The sequence below is a fragment of the Malania oleifera genome, chromosome 13 (genome assembly GCF_029873635.1).
Source record: "Malania oleifera isolate guangnan ecotype guangnan chromosome 13, ASM2987363v1, whole genome shotgun sequence".
NCBI classification, from domain to species: domain Eukaryota; kingdom Viridiplantae; phylum Streptophyta; class Magnoliopsida; order Santalales; family Ximeniaceae; genus Malania; species Malania oleifera.
In genome coordinates, this window is record NC_080429.1 from 21,041,848 (window position 1) to 21,057,240 (window position 15,393).

At 36.4% G+C, this 15,393-nt stretch overlaps 1 protein-coding gene across 1 annotated transcript; it reads left to right on the plus strand.

The window, feature by feature from the left end:
• The first annotated feature begins 8,669 nt into the window (after positions 1–8,669).
• On the plus strand, positions 8,670–9,883 carry LOC131146516 (thaumatin-like protein 1b). Its single transcript, XM_058096151.1, has 2 exons — positions 8,670–8,788; positions 9,096–9,883. Exons 1-2 carry the CDS (start codon positions 8,737–8,739, stop codon positions 9,773–9,775), a joined length of 732 nt encoding a protein of 243 aa, XP_057952134.1. The 5' UTR covers positions 8,670–8,736; the 3' UTR covers positions 9,776–9,883.
• Positions 9,884–15,393: the final 5,510 nt, after the last annotated feature.

Below are 15,393 nucleotides of genomic sequence, written 5' to 3' on the forward strand. Positions count from 1 at the left end.
CCTTTCCAGGATCATGCATATACCTGCTCACAACTCCAACGACTTGTGAAATATCAGGCCTTGTACACACCATGACATACATCAAGCTACCAACAACACTTGAATACGGTACTTTTGACATATATTCTCGTTTTGCTTCAGTTTTTGGAGACATAGACGCATTCAGCTTGAAATGAGGAGCAAGCGGAGTACTAACAGGTTTTGACTTCTTATTCATACCAAAACGCTTCAGTACTTTCCTTAAATATTGTTTTTGAGTCAAACAAAGCCTCCCTAATTTCCTATCTCTACTTATCTCCATACCGAGAATTTTCTTTGCTTCGCCTAGATCCTTCATCTCAAACTCCCTATTCAACTGAGCCTTCAGTTTGTCAATTTCTGTCTGACTCTTGGAGGCTATCAATATATCATCAACATAAAGAAGAAGATATATGTAAGATCTATCTTGTAGGTTGCAAAAATACACACAGTGATCATATTTGCTTCTTTTGTACTTTTGCCCCATCATAAACTTGTCAAATCGTTTGTACCACTGCCTTGGGGATTGCTTTAATCCATACAACGATTTTTCAAGTTTGCACACCATATTTTCTTTTCCAGCAACTTTGAAACCTCCTGGTTGAGTAATGTAGATTTCCTCTTCCAAGTCTCCATGTTAAAATGCAATTTTTATATCTGATTGAATTAGTTCCATATCCAATTTTGTTACCAAAGCCAACAAGATTCTAATGGAGGAATGTTTTACTACTGGAGAAAATACCTCACTGTAATCAATTCCCTCCGTTTGGGCATAGCCTTTAGCCACCAACCTTGCTTTGTAGCAAACATTATTCTTGTCAGGAAATCCATCTTTCTTTGTATATACCCATTTACACCCAATGGCCTTCTTTCCCTTCAGAAGACTAACAAGCTTCCATGTTCGATTCTTATGAAGGGATTGCATTTCTTCATTCATGGATCCCCTCCACTTTTCTTCTTCTGAACTTTGGATTGCTTCATTGTAAGTGACAGGAGTATCATCGTTTGCAATTGGAGATGCGTAAGCCACCATGTCAACAAAGCGAGCAGGCTTTCTAATTTTTCTCTTTGGCTTACTCAATGCAATAGATTCATGTTGCTGTGGAGGTTCTTGGGTTGAAACCTCTTCTTCAGGCGACTCTTCTTCACCATAGGAAAGTCTTCATTTTCTGGGTAAACAATTCTTCTATCAAACTCCACCTATTTTGGAGCACCATCTTTTTGCTCAACACTTTCTGTTGTCAGCTTTTTTAAAAAAGTAGATTCATTAAAGGTAATATCCCTGCTAAAGATTATTTTATTTGTTTTTGGACACCAAAGACGATATCCCTTTACTCGAGGTGATTCCCATAAAGATTGCTTTCTTAGCCCTCAGATCCAACTTTGATTCCTTGACATGATAGTAGGCAGTGGAACCGAATACATGTAAGGAATCATAATTTGTAGCAGGCTTTCCAAACCATTTCTCTAATGGTGTTTTACCAAAAATAGCAGTAGATGGTAGGCGGTTGATGATGTGGCAGGCATATGTTACAGCCTCGGCTCAAAATTCTCTACCCAACCCAGCATTGGACAATATACATCGAACCTTCTCCAACAATGTTCGATTCATACGTTCTGCCACTCCATTCTGTTGTGGTGTACTTCTCATTGTGAAGTGTCGTATAATACCTTCATCTTCGCAAACTTTAAGAAATGGATCACTTCTATATTCTCCACCATTATCTGTACGGAGGCACTTGATCCTTCTGCTTGTTTGAGTTTCCACCATATTTTTCCATTTGAGGAAGACTCCTAACACTTCATCCTTAGTTTTCATAGTATACACTCATACTCTTCGAGAAAAATTGTCAACAAAGGTCACATAGTAGTGTTTTCCTCCTAGTGAAGTTGTCTTGGAAGGTCCCCATACATCAGAGTGAACATAATCCAAAATGCACTTGGTATTATGGATTGCAGTACCAAATTTCACTCTTGTTTGCTTCCCTTTGATGCTATGTTCACAGAAATCTAGCTTGCAGGTCTTTGCTCCCTTTAATAATCCTTGATTTGTAAGAAATTTCAAGGATTTTTCACTTGCATGCCCCAAGCGTATATGCCATAATGTGACGACCTGCTTAATTTCCACATTTTTTTTTTTTCGTTTTAAAAATCAACAGCATTAACCTCAGCAGATTATAATCCACCTGAACCCGTGGGTACCAGGGATACATTAGAACATATAGCAGAAGCCTAAGCAACAGGAAATACACAATCATATACATCTCATTATACCATACATCACAATATTCCAGAGTTACTACAATCACTGTGTACATAGATACACAATACTCAACCCAAAAGATGCCTTAGGGCCATTTTCACAAAATGCATCCAACCCTATCAAAATACTTACCCTTTTAGAAGGACAGATCTACAGCTCTAGATCAGCGGGGCTTTTCCCGCTCTCCTATCTAGGGCTCCTGAAAAGTTTGTAAAATTTTAGGGTGAGACACCTCTCAGTAAGGGAAATAAACTAATACCAGTGTGTGGCAACATGAGTATTCCGTGTTATACATATATCATATAGAACATAATCAGTAATTGTTATATCAAATCTGGGAGAACATATATGTCATCAAAACATGTAGAACATATTGCATTTTCACAAATATATCTCATCTCATATAACAATAATAATAACACAAAAACATTTCTGGTAGGTTAGCTAGCTGTTGTCATGTATTACCCCATCATGACTGAGTTGTGTGGCCTGAAGGCGGGATCTGACAATGGTTGGCCGACCACTGCTAAGTCAAAAGTACAGTCTGTAAGTCTGATAGGTCTGCCTGACCTAGTCTATACACCAAGGGTGATCACACACTTCTTAAGACCACATCGACCATCCAATCTCACACCACTCCGTACAGTGGCGTTAACACAAATATCATGATCACGAAGACCATGGACACATAGCAACGGTACCGTACAAGTGCTAGCTTAGACCAAGCCAACCAGGTTCTGATATCATATAAAATATATTGAAACTGTGATACATGGATATCTCATATCATTAATTATCAAATCAATCAAATCATTTGCATATATACGTATATCATGAAAATCATTGGCCCATATGCCGGTATTACACATTTTACCATAGTTCGGCTCGTATGCCGGCAAATCACAGCACAACCCGTACGCTGGCAAATCACATCCATGGCACGGCCGTACGCTGACAAAATGTATCCATAGCTTAACCCGTACACCGGTAAATCACACACATAGTACGACCCATACGCCGACAAAACATATAAAAATCTCGGTCCGTATGCCGGTTTTTCATTATAAAAATTCGTATCATAATCACATTTCCAGAAACAGTATTCCATAACATTTTATATTCAATCCACACTAACAGATTCTCCACATATTCAACATACCATCATTTTCCCAATATTTTTCCCAAATATAAATCATATATAAATATATTTATTTTCTTGAAACCAAATGCTATAATAGTATACACAGTATACATATTTTTCATAAAATACTAGTTTAGTTTATCCCCTTACCTGATTCCTAAAAAGCTCATAAGAAAATCTGTCTCGCACCCGCAGGGTTCCCAACTCAACGCCTTGGAAACAATATTCCTCATAATTAAAATTCAGTATTTCTAAGCGTATAACACTTTCTACAACTGTCGAAAATCCAAATATTGAGTAGAAACCCTTACCCTGGATTTAGGATGGTTCCCAACTCAGCCCCCACCGACGATTCGCTCCGGCAGACTTGTGGAGAACTTTCCCAGGAGCGTCGTGGTGGCTTCAGATCGTCGAACCAACGGAAATCTGGCTCAAAATCGAAGAGCGAAGGAGAGGGAGCCGAATGGTAGGAAAGAGAGAGGTGCTGCGCAAGAATTCCGGCCAAAAAAACGAGTTTTAGGCTTATTTAAATTGTGGCCTTCGTCGACGAGTCACATCATTTCATCAACGAGGGCAATACAAAATTCGTCGACGAATTCTCCCCTTCGTTGACGAAATTCAGAAACCCCAAAATCACCTCTTGGTATTTCCTCGTCGATGAGCCACGTCACCTCGTCGACGAGCCTAATACAAAATTCATAGATGAGGAGCTGAAAGGTTCCTGGGATTTTTTTTTCCCGAATGCAATGTCATCGACAAATGCGAAGCATTTGTCGTCAAAGTCGACTGCCTCCTTTTGTTTCCGATTTCCATTTCCCTTTCTTTTGTTATTAAAATACCATTATTTTTCAGGTCGTTACAATAATCTAGTCACTTCTATTTCCTTATCATCAATAGAAACTGTTGCTGTCATCCCAATAATTGTACGACCTTGATAGTGATACAAGTTATTGTTCTTCCGAATTCCCTTGATTACCATGAGTGCACCAAAGATGATCTTCCTGACTCATTTTTCTGTTGTTACTTTGAATCCCTTTGATTCTAGGGTTCCCACAGAAATAAGATTCTTCATCAAACTTGGTACATATCTAACGTTCGTCAATATTTTGATTGATCCATCTTGATTCCTCAAGCAGACTGAACCAATCCCATGTGTGGTAAGAGGGATATCATTTGGAATGTAGACGACTCCACCTTCTAGTTCTTTAAAATCAAAGAACCAATCCCGATTGGGACACATATGATGGCTACACCTAGAATCTAGTAGCCATATACTCGAAGAATTGGTTGATGGAGTAACAGCAAGTGAAAGATCTGAGCTTCCATCTTCGTACTCAGCCACATTTGAGATGACCTTTCCTTTATCAGGTTTGCCTCTATTCTTTAGCTTCAGACAGTCTTTCTTCCAGTGCCCCTTTTCCCGACAAAAGGCACATTCATCTTTGTTTGGTCTGGACCTTGACTTGGATCTCTCTTTCTTTCTTCTATTCTGGCTTAGTGAATGGCCTCGAACTACTAGAGCCTCGTTGGCTCCACTTGTGCTTTCAAGCTTGTCCTTCTTCCTCAATTCATAGCTGTACAAAGCAGCACAAACCTCGCCAAGAGACACTTTATCCTTTCCATGGAGTAGAGTAGTTTCAAGAAACTCAAACTCCTTAGGAAGGGATCCCAACAACATCAAAGTCAGGTCTTCATCTTTAAAAGTCTCATCCAGATTAACTAGATTAGTAACCAACCTATTAAAGTTGGTGATATGATCATTCATAGTGGTACCCGAGACATAGGTGAAACGAAATAGTATCTTCTTCATATGGAGTTTGTTCTGAGAGCTTTTCTTCAAAAACTTTTCCTCTAGTGCCTTCCACAACTTATTTGCATAAGTTTCCTTACATAATGCATACTTCTGCTCTCTTGAAAGACATGATCGCATTGTACCACATGCTAATCGATTGATGGTCCTCCATTCTTTCTTCTCAATATCTTCTAGTTTCTCTTCTTCAATGGCAATGTCTAGACCTTACTGAAAGAGAGCGTCTAGAACCTCATTTTGCCATATACCAAAATGACCGGTGCCGTCAAAAATCTCCACTGCAAATTTGGCATTTGTCACAGTAGTTTTTACCAAAATAGAAGAGTTTAATGTGGATATTTTTGCACTATCTGCCATAAATGCTATTCAATAGTTGCCGATGCGGAATGCCAATAGCCCAAGGAAAACTTTTCTGATGTGGAAGATCAGACTAAGCTGCAACCACAGAGCATACTAAGAATAACCTTGGCTCTAATACCAATTGTTGTGAAACTTGAGATTATTCCACCTAATTTTACCACAGTTTACTATTGTACAGGTAAATAGAGAGTGAATAATTGTGCAAAATTACACCAAGTAAATTCTCAGGGAAGTGGGGGGTCACAACGGACCACTTAAATCTCACTTTCCTAAACAGAATTTTCCTTAGACATGTAATTAATACAATATATTACTACAACTATATCCGACAAAAGCTAACTACTGAATAGATGAAAGGAAGAACGCTAGAATTTAACGAGGTTCGGCTAATTGTGCCTACATCCTCGGACACTATCAATCAATATTCCTCTACTGTAGAAATATTACAAAATGAGAGAGAGAAGAGAGAATGTGCCTAAGAGAGAAGTAGACAAATTTGGGGATGAAATTACAAATGGAAGTGATTGGCTTATACAGGTTAGAAAATAACACTATTACAACCACTCATCACCTACCATTGAAAAAACTAGCCCACCATTGAAGACTTCAATGGGGAACTTCTAGAAATGAGCCATAATTCAATAGTTGATGCATAATGTGCCTCCTCTCAATCCAAAATGGGAGAGGTCCATTTTCTTCCGTTCTTTTGTTTTGTTTTCTTTTCTTTTCTCTTTGATTGATTCAAAGATGCCGGCATGCGATACATGGATAATGATACCTAGTGATCGCTATGCACACATACATTTGAAAGCAATAAATTTTTTAATCCATAAAAATACGATTCTAAAAAACTCTCTTACCCAATATGATGAAAACAACTTAGTAGAAAAAAATAATAACAATAAAAATTTAAATGAATTTATATAAAGATAAAATCATATATTTAATGCATTAAATTTTATAGATAGATATTCTTATAAAAATATTTATCATACTTTAATATTCTAGAATAAAAATAAATAAAATATATATATATATATATATATATATATATATATATATATATATATATAGTTCTGATAATCACTTCGGCTGCTTCCATGAGATGAAAATTTAAGGTTGGGCATGGTTCGATTAGCTAAAACATAACCTCTGAATCATTAACCAAACTAAAACTTCAATTTGTTAGAAAATGCAAATCAGATCCAAACCGTTTTAATCAATTGACTAGCTTTTGTGCCAATATCTAATGGTTAATCGTCCAAATCGTTAGCTCAAAATTTTAAATCACTACAAATCAATATTTTTTCTTCCATAACAATCATGTAGATTTTTGTTTATTCATTATTATATTTTCTTTAAAAGGTGTATGCATCATTAAAATTTGACAATCAATCTTAATGTATTACAATTACTTGATCTTCAATTAATAAAAAATTTATATAGAATGTATACTTAATGTGAATTCACTTTACTGAATGAGCTAAAATGAAACTCAATTTAAAACCCAAAAAACTTAATGGTTAATCAGTTCTTTTGTTTAGTTTGAATTGATTTCACGGTTTGATTTTTTTTTTTTTCTATTTTTCTAGCCCAACCCTAGACGAAATGCATCCCAAAATATTATTTTAAGTAGTAATTTTACATTAAATATGCAATTGAGCTTTGAATGTGATTATTGAATACATATAGGTATCATATGACCACTAATTTATTGGGACAAACCAACCAAATGGTGATGCAATACATATTTAATTAATTGATACCCAAATATTTTCTCATATATGACATGTCCCAATTTGAAGAAATATATAATATTGATTAATGAGCAGAGATCTTAGTTTACAAAAACACGAAAGTTTTTGGAAAATTTTCATGAAAAGGCATGCACTCAATTTCAAGAAGAGTTACAAACTTTTCCCTATTTTCCATGCAAGCTTGTTCATGATAAAATAAAAAATTTTAAAAAAAATTAGAAGTAGTGATGCAAAAACTACTCACGAGTGGGGCTAGGAAGCTTGGCTTAATAAGAACTTATCAGGCTAATTTATTATGTAAATGAGTGATTCTAAATTCAAATTTTGTCGCTTGTTTAATCAACAAACTGAACCTGAACATGAATAGGATATTTCAACTTGTGAGTGATTTGATATAAGATTGGTTTGGACTCATTCAATAAGCTTGAATTATAATTATTTAAGGAAGTTGAATAAGATCAACTCGCTGGACAAAATTTTAATGAGCAAAATTGAGTAAAGCAAAACTCCAGTTTGTCTCAACTCATTTTCAGCCCTAATTATAAGTGACATATATGTTATAATTAATTAATTTCTTCCTTAACAAATTATGTGATGTCAATTTTTTTGTTTGATCTTTTATTCTAATGAACTAGTAGAATTTTCTTTCTTCACGAATCAATAAATGTAAATTAAACATGGTTATGATTTACGAGAGAGAGAGCCACAGAGTGGAGAGGCATGCTAACAGTCCCAAAACTCTTAGCTTGCATTATTTATTGACTTATATTTATTGTTTTAAAGTTTAAATTTTGTTTGCTATTAACATTGACTTATATTTATTGTTTTAGGACTTTCAATAATTAATGTCCATATTTATAAATATTAATTAGTTTCTTCTCATTATTGTAGGATTTTTCTTTTTATTGCAGAGGTAAGATTTCCATTGTTTAATATTTAAATATAATAATTTTTGTTGTCATATATTATTAAGTGCACAATATTCAAGTTGTATATGTAATATTTAGGGTTTTGGCTTATCATTACGTAGGTTTTTCCTTACTAATATGGTAGGTTGTTATTAATGCATTATTATTATTATTTATTATGGTAGTTTATTATTAGGGTATCATTATTATATAGAAAGGTAGTTTACTATTATGGTATTTTATTAAGTATTGTGGTAAATTATTATTATGAAAATTCGTTGTATGTGAGTCATCACAAGAGTCAATATAATATTAATAGTAACAAAATTTCAAAAATAAATAAATAAATATGTACCTGCATTTATTATCACCCCTATATATACAATGTCACATTCACTAATTTTCCATCATCACAAAGAAATCACAAAGAAATCATAAGTGAAGAAATCGAAGAGATCAAAGACGTGAAGAACACATCAATGGAAATACAAGCCACTCTCTTCTTTTTTGGAATAATATTCTTTTTTTCTAGTAAGTTTTTTCTCCATATTCATCCTTTTTTTTTTTCTTTGAGGAAACAAACACATTGTCTAATTAAAGAAAAATTTTAGTGCCTTTGATTAGTTGGTGCATGCCATTCCATAATCATTTTGTTGCCATTAATTTCTAGCAAATGAATTTTTTTTTTTATAATTTCAATCTAAACGGAGCCTTATCTTACTGCTAAATTCAAGATTGGCTCTCTCTCTCTCAAGACAAGGTTGAAAATCGAAAACTTCTTTTAACAGATTGAAAATCTAAATGCAAATATCATTCTTAATTTCTTATTTGGTCGCAGGAGCCCACTCGGCTACATTCACCTTCCAAAACAATTGTCCTTACACCGTGTGGCCGGCGTCTCTCACCGGCGGCGGCAACCCTCAGCTCTCCTCCACCGGGTTCGAGTTAGCATCCAGAGCATCATCCACCCTTGACGTGCCGGCGCCGTGGTCCGGCCGAGTATGGGCTCGGACCGGCTGTTCAGCCGATGCCGCCGGCAAGTTCACTTGCGCCACCGCGGACTGCTCCTCGGGCCAGGTGGCGTGCAAAGGCGCCGGCGCAATCCCTCCGGCGACCCTCGTGGAACTCACCCTGGCGGCGAACGGCGGACAAGATTTCTACGACGTGAGCCTCGTCGACGGCTTCAACCTGCAGATGTCGCTCACTCCGCAAGGCGGCGCCGGCGACTGCAAAGCCACCAGCTGCCCGGGAAATGTGAACGCGGTCTGCCCGCCGGAGCTGGCCGTGAAGGGCGCTAGCGGAGGCGTTATTGCTTGCAAGAGCGCGTGCGCGGCTCTTAATCAGCCGCAGTACTGCTGCACCGGAAGCTTTGGTACGCCGGCGACATGCCCGCCGACGAACTACTCGAACATATTCAAGGAGCAGTGCCCTCAAGCATATAGCTACGCTTACGATGATGAAACAAGCACTTTTACGTGCACCGGAGGGCCTAATTACCTCGTGACTTTCTGCCCATGAAATAAACTAAATCTGTAAAGATGCATTGGTTCTCTCTCTCATGTTGAATTTGCATATGCTCATTTATATATATGTGAAAAATAATGCAAGCTAAGAGTTTTGGGACTGTTTGCATGCCTCTCCACTCTCTGGCTCTTTCTCTCGTAAATCATAACCATGTTTAATTTACATTTATTGATTCGTGAAGAAAGAAAATTCTACTAGTTCATTAGAATAAAAGATCAAACAAAAAAATTAACATCACATAATTTGTTAAAGAAGAAATTAATTAATTATAACATATATGTCACTTATAATTAGGGCTGAAAATGAATTGAGACAAACTACAGTTTTGCTTTACTCAATTTTGCTCATTAAAATTTTGTTCTTCGAGTCGTTCTTATTCAGCTTCCTTAAATAATTATAATTCAATCTTATTAAATGAGTTGAAACCAATCTTATATCAAATCACTCACAAGTTGAAATTGCCTATTCATGTTCAGGTTATCTCGTTCATTAAACAAGCGACAAAATTTGACTTTAGAATCACTCATTTACATAATAAATTAGTCTGATAAGTTCTTATTAAGCCAAGCTTCCTAACCCCGCTCGTGAGCAGTTTTTGCATCCCTACTTCTAATTTTTTTTAAAAAATTTATTTTATCATGAACAAGCTTGCATGGAAAATAGGGAAAAGTTTGTAACTCTTCTTGAAATTGAGTGCATGCCTTTTCATGAAAAATTTCCAAAAACTTTCATATTTTTGTAAACTAAGATCTTTGCTAATTAATTAATATTTGATATTTCTTCAAATTGGGACATGTCATATATGAGAAAATATTTGGGTATCAATTAATTAAATATGTATTGCATCACCATTCAATTGGTTTGTCCCAATAAATTAGTGGCCATGTGATACCTATATGTATTCAATTATCACATTCAAAGCGCAATTGCATATTAAATGTAAAATTACTACTTAAAATAATATTTTGGGATGCATTTCATCTAGGGTTGGGCTAGAAAAATAGAAAAAACAAATCAAACCATAAAATCAATTCAAACTAGACAAAAGAACTGATTAACCATTTTTCAATTTGGTTTTGAATGAGAAATTTAAGTTTTTTAGATTTTAAATTGAGTTTCATTTTAACTCATTCAGTAAAGTGAATTCCCATTAAGTATACATTTTATATAATTTTTTTATTAAATGAAGATCAAGTAATTGTATTACATTAAGATTAATTGTCAAATTTTAATGATGCATACACCTTTTAAAGAAAATATAATAATGAATTCAAAAGTCTACATGATAAATATTTTTATAAGAATATTTATCTATAAAATTTAATGCATTAAATATATGATTTTATGTTTATATAAATTCATATATTTGTTTATATTACTATTTAAATAAAAAATATATTATATTTAAAGTTATTGTTTTGATAATTGCAAATATAATTTGATAATAATTTTATTTTTCTTATATTACTAAAATTATTCTTTAATAAAATTTTGTAATTAAAGTACATGGATAAAATTATTATTTACAAATAAAATCAAAAAATTAAAATTTTCATAATTTTAATATAAGTCATTCATTTTAAGCCAAATTAATAACTTATAATAATAACCAAATTTATAAATTAAAATTGCTTGCACTTAGGTATAGGCTGTTATGATATTAATTTCAGTTTTTTTTGTGCGTCTCTAAGTACCACAATTTCCTAACAACGAAATATGTGAAAAATTATTTTAAAATTCACTTGATAACAAAAAATGTGAGTTGTTAAAAAGTACTTGTTTCACAAGATTCAAAGACAACCAACTAATAATATTACCACTTTTGAAATTTATCTATAACTAGTTTTTATATATATGTTAAAGAGTAAACTTGACAATGGCAGCAATATTTGACGACGGCTGCCAACCGCTTTTGTTGATCGGCGGTCAACAACCTCACCTACCAACCGCAATCTTTGAGTAATTTGTTTTAGAATGTGCTATGAATAGATGTGTGAGTGTGTGTGCAATATAATATGTGGTGTTGATAGAGTGAATAACTAGTGAGCGAGAGAGACAGTTGTTTTTTGAATCCTCTGTATTTATTTTTCAGATTGAATTAAATTGTTTTTTTGTAATTGATTCTCACTGAGTTTCAGTCATAACCAAGGACTGAGTGTCCCCTCCACCCATCAGTGGTATCAGAGCGTCTAGGTACGCTGGAATCTGCCAAATTCAAAATTTCTCCCATATTTAAAGTTGCTCAAAATCCAAAATTGAGCATACCATTTTAAAATTCACATTGAGGCGATTCCAACGATGAAAACTGCGTCTCCAACAGAGTCTGGAAGACCCCACATGTGCTCACATGCGCCTCCAACGAACTCAGCGTTCTCCCCACACGGCGCACGCGCCGACGAGGATTTTGACTGCTGGCATCATATGCTCCACGCACATGGCATCATGCCCTCCACACACCTGCACGCGTCTTCCTTGCCCGACTGACGTGATCCAAGCCAGAAACTTGCTTCAGCAACCTGCGTCCAGCTACTCGGCCCAGCATCCTGGTTTTTCAAACCCGCGTGCACAATGCAAACTGGTGACTTGAACACGACTCGACCCAGCTTGCTGACCTGCCTCCAGTCACTGACACGCGACATGCGCAAAAGTCACCACGTGGCCTTAACGGTTAGTACTAACGCCGTTAAATGGCCGTTAAGTTAAACCAGCGTAGTAAAAACCATCCAAAACTTTCTGTAGCCGGTTCAGTGATTTTTAGACCGGTTCTTTGCAACCCAAAATCGGTTCCTAAGGTTTTTCGACCTTCTGAACACATTAGTGGCATCCGATTTGCCAAAATCAATCCTCATCTCTCTATTTATATATATATATATATATATATATATATATATATTAAATCCAATGGCGAACGGTGCTACCCAAGTGGTCATTCCAAAGTTGACCTGAGAGAATTATGACAACTGGTCCATTCAAATGAGAGTCCTTCTAGGTGCTCAGGATGTCATAGACATTGTTGAAGATGGGTACAAAGAAAGCCCATCAAAAGAAGCTAAAGAAGTTATGTATGATGCTCAAAGAATGACCTTGCGAGCTGATCAAAAAAGGATTGTAAGGCGAAGTCCATAATCTACCAAGGCCTTGATGAGGCCACGTTCGAAATCATCGCCTCCACCAAGACATTCAAAGAGGTTTGGGACTCTCTCCAGCGAACACACAAAGGTGCAAACAAAGTAAAGAAGATTCATCTTCAAACATTGCGAGGTGATTTCGAATCTTTAAAAATGAAATCTACTAAATCTATTGCTGACTAGTATACACGAGTTATGGTAGTATCAAATCAATTAAGAAGAAATGGAGAGACTCTCAATGAAGAGAGAATTTGTGAGAAAATTTTGTGATCTTTGGATCCAAAATTTGATTATATAGCTGTGACCATGGAAGAAACAAAAGATTTGAAAACCACGTCTGTAGAAGAACTTGTGGGCTCACTCCAAGCCCATAAGCAGAAAGTCAACAGAATGAGTGATGATAAAGCACTGGAGCAAGCCCTCCAAACAAAGTTGTCCCTCACTGCAGATAGATACGACAAAGGAAGGACTTCACAATAAGGAAGAGGACGAGACCGAGGATCTCGTGGAAGAAATTTTGGAAATTTTGAATCTAGAGAAGGTGGCAGAGGCGGAAGATATCCCACTAGAGGAGGACTCAATCAACAAAACTATATTCCATAATGCAGAGGATAAGGAAGAAGAGGGGGATACAATAACCGCCCGAACGTAGACAAAAGAAACATTCAATGCTACAACTGTCATAAGTACGGACACTATAGTAATGAGTGTTGGGGGCGACAACAAGAAATGGTTAGCGAGGAGGCTAACCTTGCCGAAACTAAACATGTAGATGGAAAGTCGTTGATACTAATGACACACAATTCAACTCTTTAGGACCAAAGTGTTTGGTACCTTGATTCTGGAGCAAGCAACCATATGACTAGTAGAAAGAACTTGTTCTTTAAACTTGTTGAGAAAGTTGAGGGGGAGATCTTCTTTGGCGATAACTCTAAAATCCTAGTCCGAGGGAAAGGAAATGTTTTGATCAAATAGAAGTACGGAGATCATGCTTACATCTCCAACATCTATTACGTGCCAGACATGAAGACTAACATCTTGAGTCTCAGACATCTTGTCAAGAAAGGCTACCGAATTAGCCTTAGTGATAAGTAGATGGTGACAGGCGCTCGAGGAAAGTTGGTTAATCGAGTACAAATGGCAAAGAATCAAATGTTTCCACTAGCCATTCAAAATGATACACCAAGCTGTTTGAGCGCCATCATCAAAGACAAAGATTGGCTATGGCATCTAAGGTAGGACATATGAATTTTGAGAGTTTGAAACTGTTCGGAAGCAAGAAGATGGTGAAAGGCTTACCCAACATCCGCCACCCAAATGTGATATGTGAAAGCTGCGTTCTGAGCAAGCAACATAGAAACAACTTAATTTGGAAAGCAAGCCGACTGGAGATCTACCATGCCACTCCAGCCAATACACACAGACGTGTGTGGTCCATTGAGACCATTTTCAAATGGATGGAATAGATACTTCCTCACCTTCATCGATGGCTACAGCAGGAAAACTTGGGTCTACTTCTTGAAAAGGAAGTCAAAGGTGTTCGACAAGTTCAAAGAGTTCAAAGCTATTGTGGAGAAACAGAGTGACTATTGCATCAAGTCACTCCGATTAGACTAAGGAGGAGAGTACAAGGACGAAGCTTTCTTGGAATTCTTTAGGCAACAAGGGATTCAAAAACAAGTCACACCGACTTACACTCCCTAGTTGAATGGTGTAGCTGAAAGGAAGAACCGCACAATCCTTAACATGGCCAGAAGCATGTTAAAGGATAAGAATGTGCCGAAGAGTTTTTGCGTAGAAGCAGTATCATGTGCAGTCTATCTACTCAACCAGTGTCCCACAAAGAGTCTTGATACAAAGACATCACATGAAGCCTGGAGTACTCACTAGCCCAATGTGAGTCATCTTAGGGTGTTTAACTCCATAGCCTACATCAAGATCCCAGAAGCAAAAAGGACAAAGTTGGAAGATAAAGGAGAGAAGTGTATCCTTGTTGGATACGATGATAGCACCATGGGATATCGACTCTACAATCCCATTAATAAGAAATTCATTCATAGCAGGGATGTCATTTTTGAAGAAATTGAATCTTGGAGGTGGGACCAAGCTGAAACTTCCAAAGATGCAGAATTAACACTTGAAGAAGAAGAACCCACACAGACAAGAGAAGTGGCTATCGAGTCACAAGTTCCCAAAGTACATCAATTACCATTCACCACAGAGGAATGGAGCTTCATCCCCAATTAAGGGTGAAATCTTAGACATGAGGTTTAGAGGTGCCCGTAACCTAGCTGATCTGTATGAAAATAGAGAACCAATGGAAGAGTATGTTGTTCTAAATTGTCTGTTGCTGACTAGCGACCCGATTAGATTTGAGAAGGCTAATGAAGAAAACAAATGGAGAAAAACGATGGCTGAGAAGATTCAATCCATTGAGAAGAACAAGACTTGGGAGCTGATGAATCTCCCGAAGGGCCGCAAAAC

Excerpts from the sequence above, each read along its gene's own strand:
- LOC131146516 (XM_058096151.1), top strand. The coding sequence starts at position 8,737 with ATGGAAATACAAGCCACTCTCTTCTTTTTTGGAATAATATTCTTTTTT. Across the intron at positions 8,789-9,095 it reads AATAATATTCTTTTTTTCTA|GAGCCCACTCGGCTACATTC; the intron begins GTAAGTTTTTTC and ends ATTTGGTCGCAG.